The sequence below is a fragment of the Anolis sagrei genome, chromosome 8, assembly GCF_037176765.1.
Source record: "Anolis sagrei isolate rAnoSag1 chromosome 8, rAnoSag1.mat, whole genome shotgun sequence".
NCBI lineage: Eukaryota > Metazoa > Chordata > Lepidosauria > Squamata > Dactyloidae > Anolis > Anolis sagrei.
This window is the reverse complement of record NC_090028.1, coordinates 6329526-6342966: the sequence shown is the minus strand read 5'-3', so window position 1 is coordinate 6342966 and position 13441 is coordinate 6329526. Positions and strand designations below refer to the sequence as shown.

The following is a 13441-nucleotide window of genomic DNA, read 5'->3' as shown; positions in this document are numbered from 1 at the left end:
ATCTGCCAGATGGGAACAATTAAAAAAAAAGGAATATCAGGGTGAGATGGATCCTTACGAATATTTTGAGCTTTCTTAAGGCCGTAAGAATTATAAAGTCCTTCCAAAGAGGGCAAAACTATGGTTAGCTGGATCGGTAATTGGTTAAGTGAACGAACCCAACAGGTGATTCTCCCCAATGCTTCCTCTTTGTCCTGGAAAGAAGTGAGGAGTGGAGTGCCATCAGCAGGGGTCTGTCCTGGGCCTGCATGGCGCACTGTTACCTTCCTGCCGAAGCAATACCTATTGATCTACTCACATTTGCATGTTTTCAAGCTGCTAGGTTGGCAGAAGCTGGGGCTAACAGCAGGAGCTCACCCCACTCCCTGGATTTGAACCTACGACCTAACCCACTGTGCCACTGGTGGCTCCGATATACACACACACACGCACACACATACGGACACACACACACACACATATATATACTAGCTGTACCCACCACGTGTTGCTGTGGCCAACCTTCCCTCCCTCGTTCTCTTCTTCTTTCCCTGCTTCCCTTCCTTTCCTTTTTTTCTTTCCTTCTCTCCTTTTTCTTTTCCTTCCCTAACTTGCTTTCCTTCCTTCACTTTTTGCTTCTCTCTTTCCTTCTTTCCTTCCCTCCCTCTTTTTCTCCTTCTTTCCCTCCTTCAATCGCTCCCTCTTTCCTTCCTTCTGTGCATAATGACTTTCTTAAAAACAAAAGAACCAATGAACGAAATCACACCAAATTTGGCAACAAAACGTCACACAACACAAAGAGTGACCATCACTCAAAAAAAAAAAATAGGATTTTGTCATTTGGGAATTGTAGTTGCTGGGATTTATAGTTCACCTACAATCAAAGAGCATTCTGAACTCCATCAACGATTGAAGTGAACCAAACTTGGCACACAGAACTCCCATGACCAACAGACAACACTAGAAACTGGGCATTGACCTTGAGTTTGGGAGTTGTAGTTCACCTACATCCAGAGAGCACTGTGGACTCAAACAATGATGGATCTGGACCAAACTTGGCACAAGCGCTCAATATGCCCAAATATAAACACAGATGGAGTTTGGGGGGACCTTGACATTTGGGAGTTGTAGTCACTGGGATTCACAGTTCACCTGCAATCAAAAACACCACGAATGACAGAATCGGGGCAAACTTCCCACACAGAACCCACATGAACAACAAAATACTTAGGGCCATCCAATCCAACTCCCTTCACCAGGGCAAGAAAACGTAATCAAAGTCCTCCTGACAAAGAGCCATCCAGCCATAGATATAGGATAGATATAGATATAGATAGATAGTTTAGATATGATTCACACACAGAGAGATATAGTATCATAGATTTGAAAGGGACCCCTAAAGAAGGACAATTATATGTTGCATGTTCCAGAGTAGGAAAACCTGACAATCTCCACATCAACACTGACACATAAACAACAAGGAATACTGTTTACCCACAAGCATATAGACATTACATATATTAGAAACCATCACTTTATTTTCCAGATCACCAGACTGGGCCACAGCAATACGTGGCAAAGGACAGCTAGTATTATATACTAATGACATTCTAATTGACGAGAATTGACCTTCTTTGGCAAGGACCAGATGGAGATGTGAATTCAATAATTCACCGTTCAGATGTCTTTCTAGACCACTTCATAGAATCATAGGATCATAGAATCAAAGAGTTGGAAGAGACCTCATGGGCCATCCAGTCCAACCCCCTGCCAAGAAGCAGGAATATTGCATTCAAATCACCCCTGACAGATGGCCATCCAACCCCTGTTTAAAAGCTTCCAAAGAAGGAGCCTCCACCACACTCCGGGGCAGAAAGTTCCACTGCTGAACAGCTCTCACAGTCAGGAAGTTCTTCCTAATGTTCAGATGGAATCTCCTTTCTTGCAGTTTGAAGCCATTGTTCCGAATCCTAGTCTCCAAGGAAGCAGAAAATAAGCTTGCTCCCTCCTCCCTGTGGCTTTCTCTCACATATTTATACATGGCTATCATATCTCCTCTCAGCCTTCTCTTCTTCGGGCTAAACATGCCCAGCTCCTTAAGCCGCTCCTCATAGGGCTTGTTCTCCAGACCCTTGATCATTTTAGTCGCCCTCCTCTGGACACATTCCAGCTTGTCAACATCTCTCTTGAATTGTGGTGCCCAGAATTGGACACAATATTCCAGGTGTGGTCTAACCAAAGCAGAATAGAGCATGGGTAGCATGACTTCCCTAGATCTAGACACTATGCTCCTATTAATGCAGGCCAAAATCCCATTGGCTTTTTTTGCCGCCACATCACATTGTTGGCTCATGTTTAACTTGTTGTCCACGAGGACTCCAAGATCTTTTTCACACATACTGCTCTCAAGCCAGGCATCCCCCTTTCTATATCTTTGCATTTCGTTTTTCCTGCCAAAGTGGAGTATCTTGCATTTGTCAAGATAGGAGGACCAGGAGACCCCTGTGCAAAGTGTAGTTTCCCATGAGAATGTCCCTGAAGGGTGTGGGGATGATAGTGTACTCCCTGAATTGCTACCAGTGGGTTCCCAGGATTTGGGGCTTGAAAACAACTGGGTGCCTGGCCCAGCTGTGAGACTTAATGAACAAATAGATAGGTGAGAGAAAATTAGTCAAAACAGATAGGCTGAGCAGTGCCTTCAGCATTCTGCCAGGCTTCGAGAGAAAAAGATACGGAGATCTCAAGTAAAACTTCAAGTGTATAGTTTTTATTGTTCCACCACACACTATGTATTTGGAGTATTTCGCATCTGCCGTTACTGTCAGAAGGAACAAAAATAAGATATTAAGCGTCGCCTTTCCTCCTAACAATGAACAAAGCCTTTTATTTACTAAATCACTGTTTGAGGCTTGCTTGGAAATCTCATAGCGCAGTTGTTAAACTTGAATTAATTAAACGGTCAAAGAAACCTAGTCAATAAAATCCTTTAATCTGTCTCCTATGTCTCAATATTGCTAAACATTGGGGAAACCAAGTGAGCTAATAAGGTGAATAATACCCTCTTCCCATCATGATATTTGCATGCGTTCCAGGGCATGGATGTAATGAGGTCAGATATAAATGATGACTTGCTGGTTGTGTGAGGCAAAGTAGTCACTAAAGGCAGGCACCTGGTGAGGAAGGATGATGGGACTCGCAGACATCACAAAGGGAGGACCAGATGTACTAAAGTAAAGGTTTTTCCTCTGACACGGGGCCAGGGTGAGGGATGGGAAGTGCGAGGGAAAGAAACTGTCAGTTGGAATTTTTTTTGTAACCACACTGTATGCTTTGAGAAATAAAGCCTTCCCAGTCTGTTTGTGAGGCAATGTCTTTGCCAGAAAGCTGCAGAACAGAACAAATCTATATATATATATAAATGCTCTGTGCATAATGAGTACCTTAAAAACAAAAGAATCAATGAACGAAATCACACCAAATTTGGCAACAAAACATCTCACAACACAAGGAGTAACCATCACTCAAAAAATTATGATTTTGTCATTTGGGAGTTGTAGTTGCTGGGATTTATAGTTCACCTACAATCAAAAAGCATTTTGAACTCCATCAACGATGGAATTGAACCAAACTTGGCACACAGAACTCCCATGACCAACAGAAAATACTGGAAGGGTTTGGTGGGCATTGAACTTGAGTTTGGGAGTTGTAGTTCACCTATATCCAGAGAGCACTGTGGACTCAAACAATGATGGATCTGGACCAAACTTGGCACAAGCACTCAATACACCCAACTAGGAGCACAGATGGAGTTTGGGGGAAATAGACCTTGACAATTGGGAGTTGTAGTCACTGGGATTCACAGTTCACCTACAATCAAAGAGCATTCTGAAACCCACCAATGACAGAATCGGGGCAAATTTCCCATGGAAACCCCCATGGCCAAGAGAAAATACTTAAGGCCATCCAGTCCAACTCCCTTCACCAGGGCAAGAAAACTTAATCAAAGTCTTCCTGACAAAGAGCCATCCAGCCATAGATATAGGATAGATATGTAGATGGATTGGGAGTTGTAGTTGCTGGGATTTATAGTTCACCTACAATCAAATTGCATGATAGAATTGAGCCAAACGTGGCACACAGGACTCCCATGACCAACAGGAAACACTAGAAGGGTTTGGGGAGCATTGACCTTGATTTTGGGAGTTGTAGTTCACCTACATCCAGAGACTACCATAGACTCAAACAATGATGGATGTGGACCAAACTTGGCACAAGCACTCAATCCCACAAACGAAAATTACATCTCTATAAATAAAAATGTAATGTTCGTTTGTGGGGTTAACATAACTCAAAAACCACTCGACGAATTGACACGGAATTTGGACACTACACCCCTAACAGACCAACGAGTGGCCATCACTCATAACCCCCCCCCCCCCAAACAGTGGAAAGGGCTTAACTCCCCCCCCCCCCCAAAGAAAAGCTAAATGATGAAAAACGAAATGACAATACAGAAAAAAGGGAAGGAAAAGGGAGGGAAGGGGAGAAAGAAAATAAGAAAGAAGGAGAGAAAAGGGGAGTCAAGGAAGGAAGGAAAGAGGTAGAGAAAGAAGAAAGGAGAAGGGAAAGGGGAAGAAAGGAAAGAGGTAGAAAAGGAAGGAAAGAGAGAAGGGAAGAAAATAAGGGAAGGAAGGAAGGAAAGAAAGAGGTAGAGAAAGAAAAAGGAGAAGGAAAAGAAAAAGGGGGGAAGAAAAGAAAGAGGCGGAGAAGGGAGGAAAGGGAGAAGGAAAGAAAATAAGGGAAGGAAGGAAAGAGGGAGCGAAGGAAGGAGGGAAAGAAGGAAAGAAAGAGGGAGAGAAGGAGAGAGAAGGAAGGAAAGACAGAAGGAAGGAAAGAGGTAGAGAAGGAAGAAAGGAGAGGAAAAAAGGGAAAGAATAAGGGAGGGGAAGGAAGGAAAGAGGTAGAGAAGGAAGGAAATATAGAAGGAAAGAAAAGGGAAGCCTTCTCTTCTTCAGGCTAAACATGCCCAGTTCCCTAAGCCGCTCCTCATAGGGCTTGTTCTCCAGACCCTTGATCATTTTAGTCACCTTCCTCTGGAATGTGTCCAGAGGAGGGCGACTAAAATTATCAAGGGTCTGGAGAACAAGCCCTATGAAGAGCGGCTTAGGGAACTGGGCATGTTTAGCCTGAAGAAGAGAAGGCTGAGAGGAGACATGATAGCCATGTATAAATATGTGAGAGGAAGCCACAGGGAGGAGGGAGCAAGCTTGTTTTCTGCTTCCTTGGAGACTAGGACGTGGAACAATGGCTTTAAACTACAAGAGAGGAGATTCCATCTGAACATTAGGAAGAACTTCCTGACTGTGAGAGCCATTCAGCAGTGGAACTCTCTGCCCCGGAGTGTGGTGGAGGCTCCTTCTTGGGAAGCTTTTAAACAGAGGCTGGATGGCCATCTGTCAGGGGTGATTTGAATGCAATATTCCTGCTTCTTGGCAGAATGGGGTTGGACTGGATGGCCCAGGAGGTCTCTTCCAACTCTTTGATTCTATGATATCAGATATTGACATTACAATTCCTAACAGTAGCAAAATGCCAGCTATGAAGGAGCAACGAAAATACTGTTATGTTTGGGGGTCACCACAACATGAGGAACTGTATTAAGGGGTCGCGGCATTAGGAAGGTTGAGAAACACTGAAATACATTCTGAAACTGCATTATATGGCAATGTAGATATAGCCTCAGTTGGGCTGATGGAAGCGTTTCAGTTCAATGCAGTCATGCTGGCCACATGACCTTGGAGGTGTCTACGGACAACGCTGGCTCTTCGGCTTAGAAATGGAGGTGAGCACCACACCCCAGAGTCAGACATGACTGGACTTAATGTCAGGGAACTACCTTTACCTTTTTACCCTGTACTAGATTTTTCATTTAATGGCAAAGTCCTTGCTTTTCTTTAGAAATGAAGTAGAATCTTAGTTCCTGTGATTTGTTGTGAGATTTTTGGAGATCGTCGCCTCCCTCCCCTCCTGCCGTACTCAAGGAGAGAAAAGCGGTACAGAAAGGTTTCGGTAACTCACGAGAAATGTCTTAAGTAGAGCGTGATCAAAAGAGTTGAGGGAAGTCCCTGGATGAGGAACAGAGCGTTTGTCCTTGGAGGCAGAACGACTTGTGCATTTTTGCAACGCACGCCGCGCTCACAACACTGAGATACATAGAAGCCCGTATTCCACGTCAAACTGGTATCAGAGATGAGTAGCAAATTCCTTGTGGGTGGATTTGGAGCTTTAGAAAAGGATGTGAGTAGCTTTAAAGTCTCAGGAGCCCAGTTGCCAATGGTAGAAACTGGTAATTTAGGAACACTCAACTGCCTCTTGTTCTGGTTTTGCGTGTGGAAAGCTGTTCATGATGCATTTTCTTTCCATGTGACCGAAAGCTGCATCCAAGGAACTCTGCAATCTGGGTCATTTCCACGCCAGCTTCCATAATTGGGGAATTTTCCACCTGCTTTTGCTTATTGCACCAATGCTTATTGCACCTTTCGTTGTCATCTCTGTCCTTTTGCTTCTATTGTCTTTGACCTCCCTTCTTCTGTCAGAGAAAAGGAGAAAGAATACCTACTTCTCAACTGTGATGCTGATGGGAAAGAAGTTAGATTTGAGGACTTGTAAAAAAATCTACCTTGTTTCCAAGTCCAAGCTAAATATGAGAGTTGAATGAAAAGTAATGCCTCCACCTTCACAACTCCACAACAGATACTTATTTATCGTGTCATCAGCAACCATACTATTGTATTACAATTCTAACAGAACAAAACAAACACACAGATTAAAAAGAAAAGAAAAAAAACACAGATTTTGCAACTTGGTCGTTGGTTAAATGTCCTTTGACCAGTATCTAGCCACTTGGAGTGCCTCTGGTGTTGCCGCAAGAAGGTCCTCCATTGTGCATGCGGCAGGGCTCAGGGTGTGTTGGGGTTCAGCCTGATCCTGATCTGTGTGAACCGGATTCTCTGATAGTTTTTCCAACTGAGCAAGCTCTCCCTGACCCTCACAGTGTGGAATCTGTTGTTGATGCAGAGGTCAGCCGGGATGAAAATGAAACCCAACAGCTGGAGGAAAATGTTTTGGAAGTTAGCCGTGATATCTCTTCACCTGGGGTTTTTAATGAGGACCGAAGAGAACAGATAGTTAGAGACAGAAATGTTTCCCAGTTTCTACGAAGGTCACATCGTTTACAGGAGAGACAGGCCCAGACGTCAAAGTCAAGGGGCGTTTCAAAGAATAGCTTCTTTGGTTTAAGAGGCCTCCTGCCGGGTGCCTCTTTAGATCAAGCAACGTTTGGGACTGTGGCTGTGCCTTGGCAGAATTCCTGTGTTTCATGGCCGGTAATCCCAGAGGCTTAGTTATCAAGTTCATGGTTAGTAAAAGGCTAACAGATTCCTGGTTCTTGTATTGTGGCTTTTGAAATTTTGCTCAAGTTCAGAGATTCTACTGACTGCTGTGTTTTTCTGTGGTTTTTTGACTTTGCATTTACCTTTCTTTTGTAACCAATTTTTCATCAGTAAACAAGGATTGCTTTTCCTACAGTCCAGTGTGGTGGATTTAATCTTATGGTCTCGTTTCTTGAACTGGGATGCAGCAGGTGGTCAGTGGTTTGTTCTTCTCCGCACTCGCATGCCGAGGATTCCACTTTGTAGGCCCATTTTTTTAGATTGGCTCTGCATCTCGTGGTGCCAGAGCGCAGTCTGTTCAGCGCCTTCCAAGTCACCCAGTCTTTTGTGTGCCCAGGCAGTGGGGGCTTCCGCTCAAGGCCTGGCCTTGTGTGAAGCCTCTCTTGCGAGGCAGGCGAGGAAGGCTTCACCTGAGCCTCCTTCACCATCTCAAAGCTCCCTGCTTGAGCAGCTTCTCTTTGCATCTTGAGAATTGGCTGGAGGCTCAGGCTATGCTAAGCTTTTCCAAAATCCATTCGATAGATAAGTAATACAGAGCAATCAAAACAAAAATAGTGCTAGAAATTCCTTTTTGTCACAGAAAGGTCTAGCAGCTGTTGTTTCCAACTTTCACCCGTTTCATTTCCTTGGCCGCCTTGCAGATATTTGTGTCTTTCAGAGCATTGATGTGCCCTTCTCATTTGGACAAGTCACTGTGGTCGGTCAAGTTCATTGACTTGCCAAGAGTTGTCCTATCGCAGAACAGAAACAAATTTTGGAGTTTTGGAGAGAAGAAATATTTTTTAAAGGGCATTATTTTTTTTTAAAAGTAAAGTAGTAGTAAAAAAAAATTGTCAGATCCTGTCTGGCTTAGTAATTTGAGTGTAGAACTTTAACTATAGAGACCAGGGTTGTAATTCCTGTTTGACCATAGAAAACTACTGAGTGATCTTGATCAAGTCTCACTCTCTCAGCCTCAGAGGACGGCAAGGGCAAGCTCCCTCAAAACAAATCATAGCATGATGGAAGCTCACCCTGTCCTGCGGATTCGAACTGCCAACCTTCAGGTCAACAAGTTCAGCAGCTCAATGGTGACGTAATGGGTTAAACCGTTGAGCTGCTGAACTTGTTGACCTGAAGGTTGGCAGTTCAAATCCGCAGGACGGGGTGAGCTCCCACTGTTAGCCCCAGATCCTGCCAATCTAGCAGTTTGAAAACATGCTAATGTGAGTAGATCAATATGCACTGCCTTGGCGGGAAGGCAAACAGGCACTCCAAGCAGTTATGCCGGCCACACGACCAGGAGGTGTCTAAGGACAATGCAGGCTCCTCGGCTTGGAAATGGAGGTGAACACCTCCCCCAGAGCTGAATTTGAGCATTGCCTCCAGATGCCGGAGATGAAAGGGGAAGCCTTTGACTTTGTTGTTGTCTGTGAATTTCTGTCTCATTGTATCAAGGCATTGAATGTTTGCCCGTGTTTGTGTTTGTATATATGCTATAATCCACTCTAAGTCCTCTTGGGGAGATAGGGTGGAATATAAACAAATTATTATTATTATTATTGTTATTATTATTATTATTATTAGAACTGTGGTAGCACAGCAGTTTAAAGCTGCTAGCTGCAGGAAAGACTGCTGACCAGAGGGTTGACAGTTCAAGTCATGAGTTGGGGTGAGCTCTCAACTATCAGTCCTAGCTCTCTGTCTACCAAGAAGTTCGAAAACATGCAATGCGAGTAGATCAATAGGTACTGCCTATGGCGGGAAGGTAAAAATGGCACCCCATGTAGACAGGCTGGCAAAAGATCAGAGAAGGCTATGGCTAGCAGGTTCTTTCAGGATGGAAAAATTGAACAACAGCACCTCCCCGTGGTCAAAAGTTGAGCATCGGTTCCAGTGCCAGAGATGGAAAGGAAAAGCTTTGCCTTTGTTTGTGTATTGTATGTCACTGTTCACTGCACAAAAGGCATTGAATGTTTACCTTATATGTGTACTGTGATCTGCTCCGAGTCCCTCAGGGGAGATAAAGCGGAATATATATAAAGTATATTATTAATTATTATTATTATTATTATTATTATTATTATTATTATTATAAACTTAACAAGATGAGTCCACAGCAGACAAGATCACTCTGCTGGCTGTTGTATTGGATCACACGTCGGACCCTTCCCAAGTATCTAGGACTGTGTGATGTATTGGCGAATAATGCATGCAGATCCTAGTAGGATGGCCTTCTGCAGCTGGCAGATGGTAATTTTGTCAGCGCCAATTGTCTTTAAGTGCAGGCCAAGGTCTTTAGGCACTGCACCCAGTATGCCGATCAGCACTGGGACCCCCTTGACTGGCTTGTGCCAGAGTCTGCAGTTCAATCTTTAAATCCTCATATCGTGTCAGCTTTTCCAGATGTTTCTCTTCAATCCAGCTGTCACCTGGGATTGCGACATTGACAATCCATACTTTGTTTTATCACACGATCGTGAGGTCAGGAGTCTTGTGCTCCAAAACTGTCTGTTTGAATCCAGAAGTCCTAGAGTAGCTTGACATGTTCATTCTCTGTAACTTTTTCCAGCTTGTGATCCCACCAGTTCTTGGTCACAGGCAGATGGTATTTGTGACACAACTTCTAATGGATCATCTGAGCAATGGTGTTATGCCTCTGCTTGTAGTCTTGCACCATCTTCTTGCAGCAGCTGAGGATGGGATCTATCATTTCATCCGCTTCCTTGCAGAGTCTACATTTGGGATCTGTGGTGGACTTTTTAATTCTGGCTTTTTTTATTATTATTTTACTGACACAAAAGCACAGTAGGTCAGAGCAAATGATCCCACCAATTCTTGTGACATAAGTTCCAGTGAATCATCTGGACCACAGAGTTGTGCCTTTGTTTGTAGTCCTTCTGTACGATTTTCTTGCAACAGCTGAGGATATGATCCATGGTTTCATCCGCTTCCTTGCACAGTCTGCATTTTGGGTCATCCGCTGATTTTTCAATCCTGGCCTTAATTGCATTGGTTCTGATGGCTTGCTCCTGGGCTGCAAGAATCAGGCCTTCTTCTGTCTCCTTCTTCAGGGTTCCATCCATGAGCCATCACCAGGTCTTCTCCTTATCAACTTTTCCTTCAGTCTTCTCAAGGAACTGCCCATGCAATGCTTTGTTGTGCCAGCTGTCAGCTCTGGTTTGGAGTGCAGTTTTCTTGTACTGACTCTTTGTCTGCTGTGCTTTGAGAAGTTTTCAATTATTGACTTCAATTAAAGCAGGTTCTTGGCTTTCCTTGACATATTCTACCAGGGTGTGTTTTTCTTCTTCAACTGCTTGTTTGACTTGTAAAACAAGTTGTTGTTGTTGTTATTATTGGGGTTTTTAAAGGGTTGCCACAGTGTCAGAAACGCCTTGAAGGCACACAGCTACAACAATACCCATGTTCACATAGACCTTTGTGAACACACACGTTGAACAGCCTTTCACATAAAAGCAAACTAAATTTGCTTATCATAAAGCAAAAGTTAATTTCACTATGTGGTATGAGGAGCAAGTGAATCTAAACAACATGGCAGTTCCTAACCAAACCTTTTTATTTCTGCAGGGTTTCCTCAAAAATGAGAAAGACAATGCCTTGCTGTCTGCCATCGAGGAGTCCAGAAAACGGGTGAGTTCATTGCAGAAATAAATCTTGAGATAGGCTCAGAAGAGCAACTTTGTGTTTGGCCAGAGCCCCAGATCCAACCAGGGCCTTCATGTTAAACCTTGTGTTTGAATGAGAATTAGAATTGAATAAAAATTTGTTTAATCCTATTTTTCATCTTACCATTTCCCGTTACTTGATAGCACACCACCACCAAGCATTGTTCCATGCACCTCCGAATAAAGTGAAGCCATGCATAGACCTGGGCCGCCATTTTCTTTATCTCAGATAGATTATAGGTCCCTCTTTCTAATCTAACCATCTTGTCCAACTCTGTTACTCCTTCCCACCTGCTACTAAGGAGGCTGTTCAAGTCCTGAACCGGTGCTTGGCCGCTGTAACGGACCGGATGAGGGCCAACAGATTGAAACTAAATCCAGACAAGACAGAGGTCCTCCTGGTCAGTCGAAAGGCCGAACAGGGCATAGGGTTACAGCCTGTGCTGGACGGGGTCACACTCCCCCAGGTTCGCAGCTTGGGAGTGATCCTGGACTCATCGCTGAGCCTGGAACCCCAGGTCTTGGCGGTGGTCAGGGGAGCTTTTGTACAATTAAAACTTGTGCGCCAGCTGCGCCCATACCTTGGGAAGTCTGACTTGGCCACGGTGGTCCATGCTCTGGTTACATCCCGTATAGACTACTGCAACGCTCTCTACGTGGGGTTGCCTCTGAAGACTGCCCGGAAGCTGCAATTAGTCCAACAAGTGGTAGCCAGTTTACTAACAGGAGCGGGGTACAGGGAGCATACTATTCCTCTGATGCGTCAGCTCCACCGGCTGCCAGTTAGCTTCCAAGCACAATTCAAAGTGCTGGTATTGACCTATAAATCCATCAAACAACTCCGGCCCAGTTTACCTGTTCTAACGGATTCTCCCCTATGAACCATCAAGGTTGTTAAGATCTTCTGGAGGGGCCCTGCTCTCGGTCCCACCACCCTCGCAATGGCGTCTGGTGGGGACGAGGGACAGGGCCTTCTCGGTAGTGGCCCCTCGGCTCTGGAACTCTCTCCCGCTGGAGATTAGATCTGCCCCTTCTCTCCTGACTTTTAGAAAGCTGGTGAAATCTTTGCTTTGGAATATGGCATTTGATGATTGAGTCAATAACTCTTGACCACACTGATGGATGGTGATGAATTGTGATTTCATTCTGACAACCTGGCCTTATGTAATTATATGATTGTATTTTATGGATTAGTGTATTATGAGGTTGTGATGCTTTTATACTATTGTCTGTGAATCTTCTGTTGTGAACTGGCCTGAGTCCCACTTCGGAGGTCGAGAAGACCGGGTTATAAAAGCTCTAAATAAATAAATAAATAAATAAATAAATAAATAGTTTGTTTCTTGAAAAAACAGTGACAAGTCCCATGGATTCAAAGGTCCTACCATATTATATTATCCTATGCCATACAAGTATCCTCCACAAATAGCTGCAGGAGATCGTAATTCCCAGTGAATGTTGTCATTGGCGTTGTCTGCATCCATATTGTTTCTCCTAGACCTTTGCTATGGCTGAGGAGTACCATCGGGAATCAATGCTGGTCGAGTGGGAACAGGTGAAACAAAGGATCCTGCATACGCTGCTGGCCTCAGGAGAAGATGCCTTGGATTTTACACAGGAGAGTGAGGTACGGATTTTGCAGCCACATATTGAGAGATATTTATGGGGAACTAACTGGCTTTTTCTCTGGTTACGAACGCTGGCTAAATTATTTATTTACTAGCCATCCCCTGCCACGTGTTGCTCTGGCCCAGTCTGTGTATACGTGCTTTGTGTGTGTATATGTGTATGTATATATATTTGTGTATGCAGTGGCTCCAGTCCTTCCTGGAGGGTCGTACCCAGAAGGTGTTGCTGGGGGACTCCTGCTCGGCCCCACAGCCATTGTCCTATGGGGTCCCGCAGGGCTCAGTATTGTCTCCCATGTTGTTTAACATCTACATGAAGCCACTGGGTGAGATCATCCGGAGTTTTGGAGTTCGATGCCATCTGTATGCAGATGACGTCCAACTCTATCACTCATTTCCAACAGATGCTAAGGAGGCTGACCAAGTCCTGAACCGATGCCTGGCCGCTGTCATGGTCTGGATGAGGGCGAGAAAATTGAAGTTGAATCCAGACAAGGCAGAAGTACTCCTGGTCAGTTGCAAGGCCGAACAGGGTATAGTGCTGCAACCTGTGCTGGATGGGGTCACACTCCCCTTGAAGGCACAAGTTCGCAGCTTGGGGGTCCTCCTGGATTCATCACTGAGCCTGGAATCCCAGGTTTCAGCGGTGGCCAGGGGAGTGTTCGCATAATTAAAACTTGTGCACCAGCTACGTCCATACCATGGGAAGTTAGACTTG

General features: G+C 44.5%; 1 protein-coding gene across 2 annotated transcripts in view; it reads left to right on the top strand.

Annotated features, from left to right (window-relative positions):
• Positions 1 to 13441, top strand: part of NUP93 (nucleoporin 93) — a 177105-nt gene that overhangs the window by 102383 nt on the left and 61281 nt on the right. For both annotated transcript variants that reach the window (XM_060788074.2, XM_060788075.2), the window contains 2 exons: positions 10998 to 11060; positions 12594 to 12722. In XM_060788074.2, the coding sequence (XP_060644057.1) occupies positions 10998 to 11060; positions 12594 to 12722 (192 nt within the window). The remainder of the gene's footprint in view (positions 1 to 10997; positions 11061 to 12593; positions 12723 to 13441) is intronic.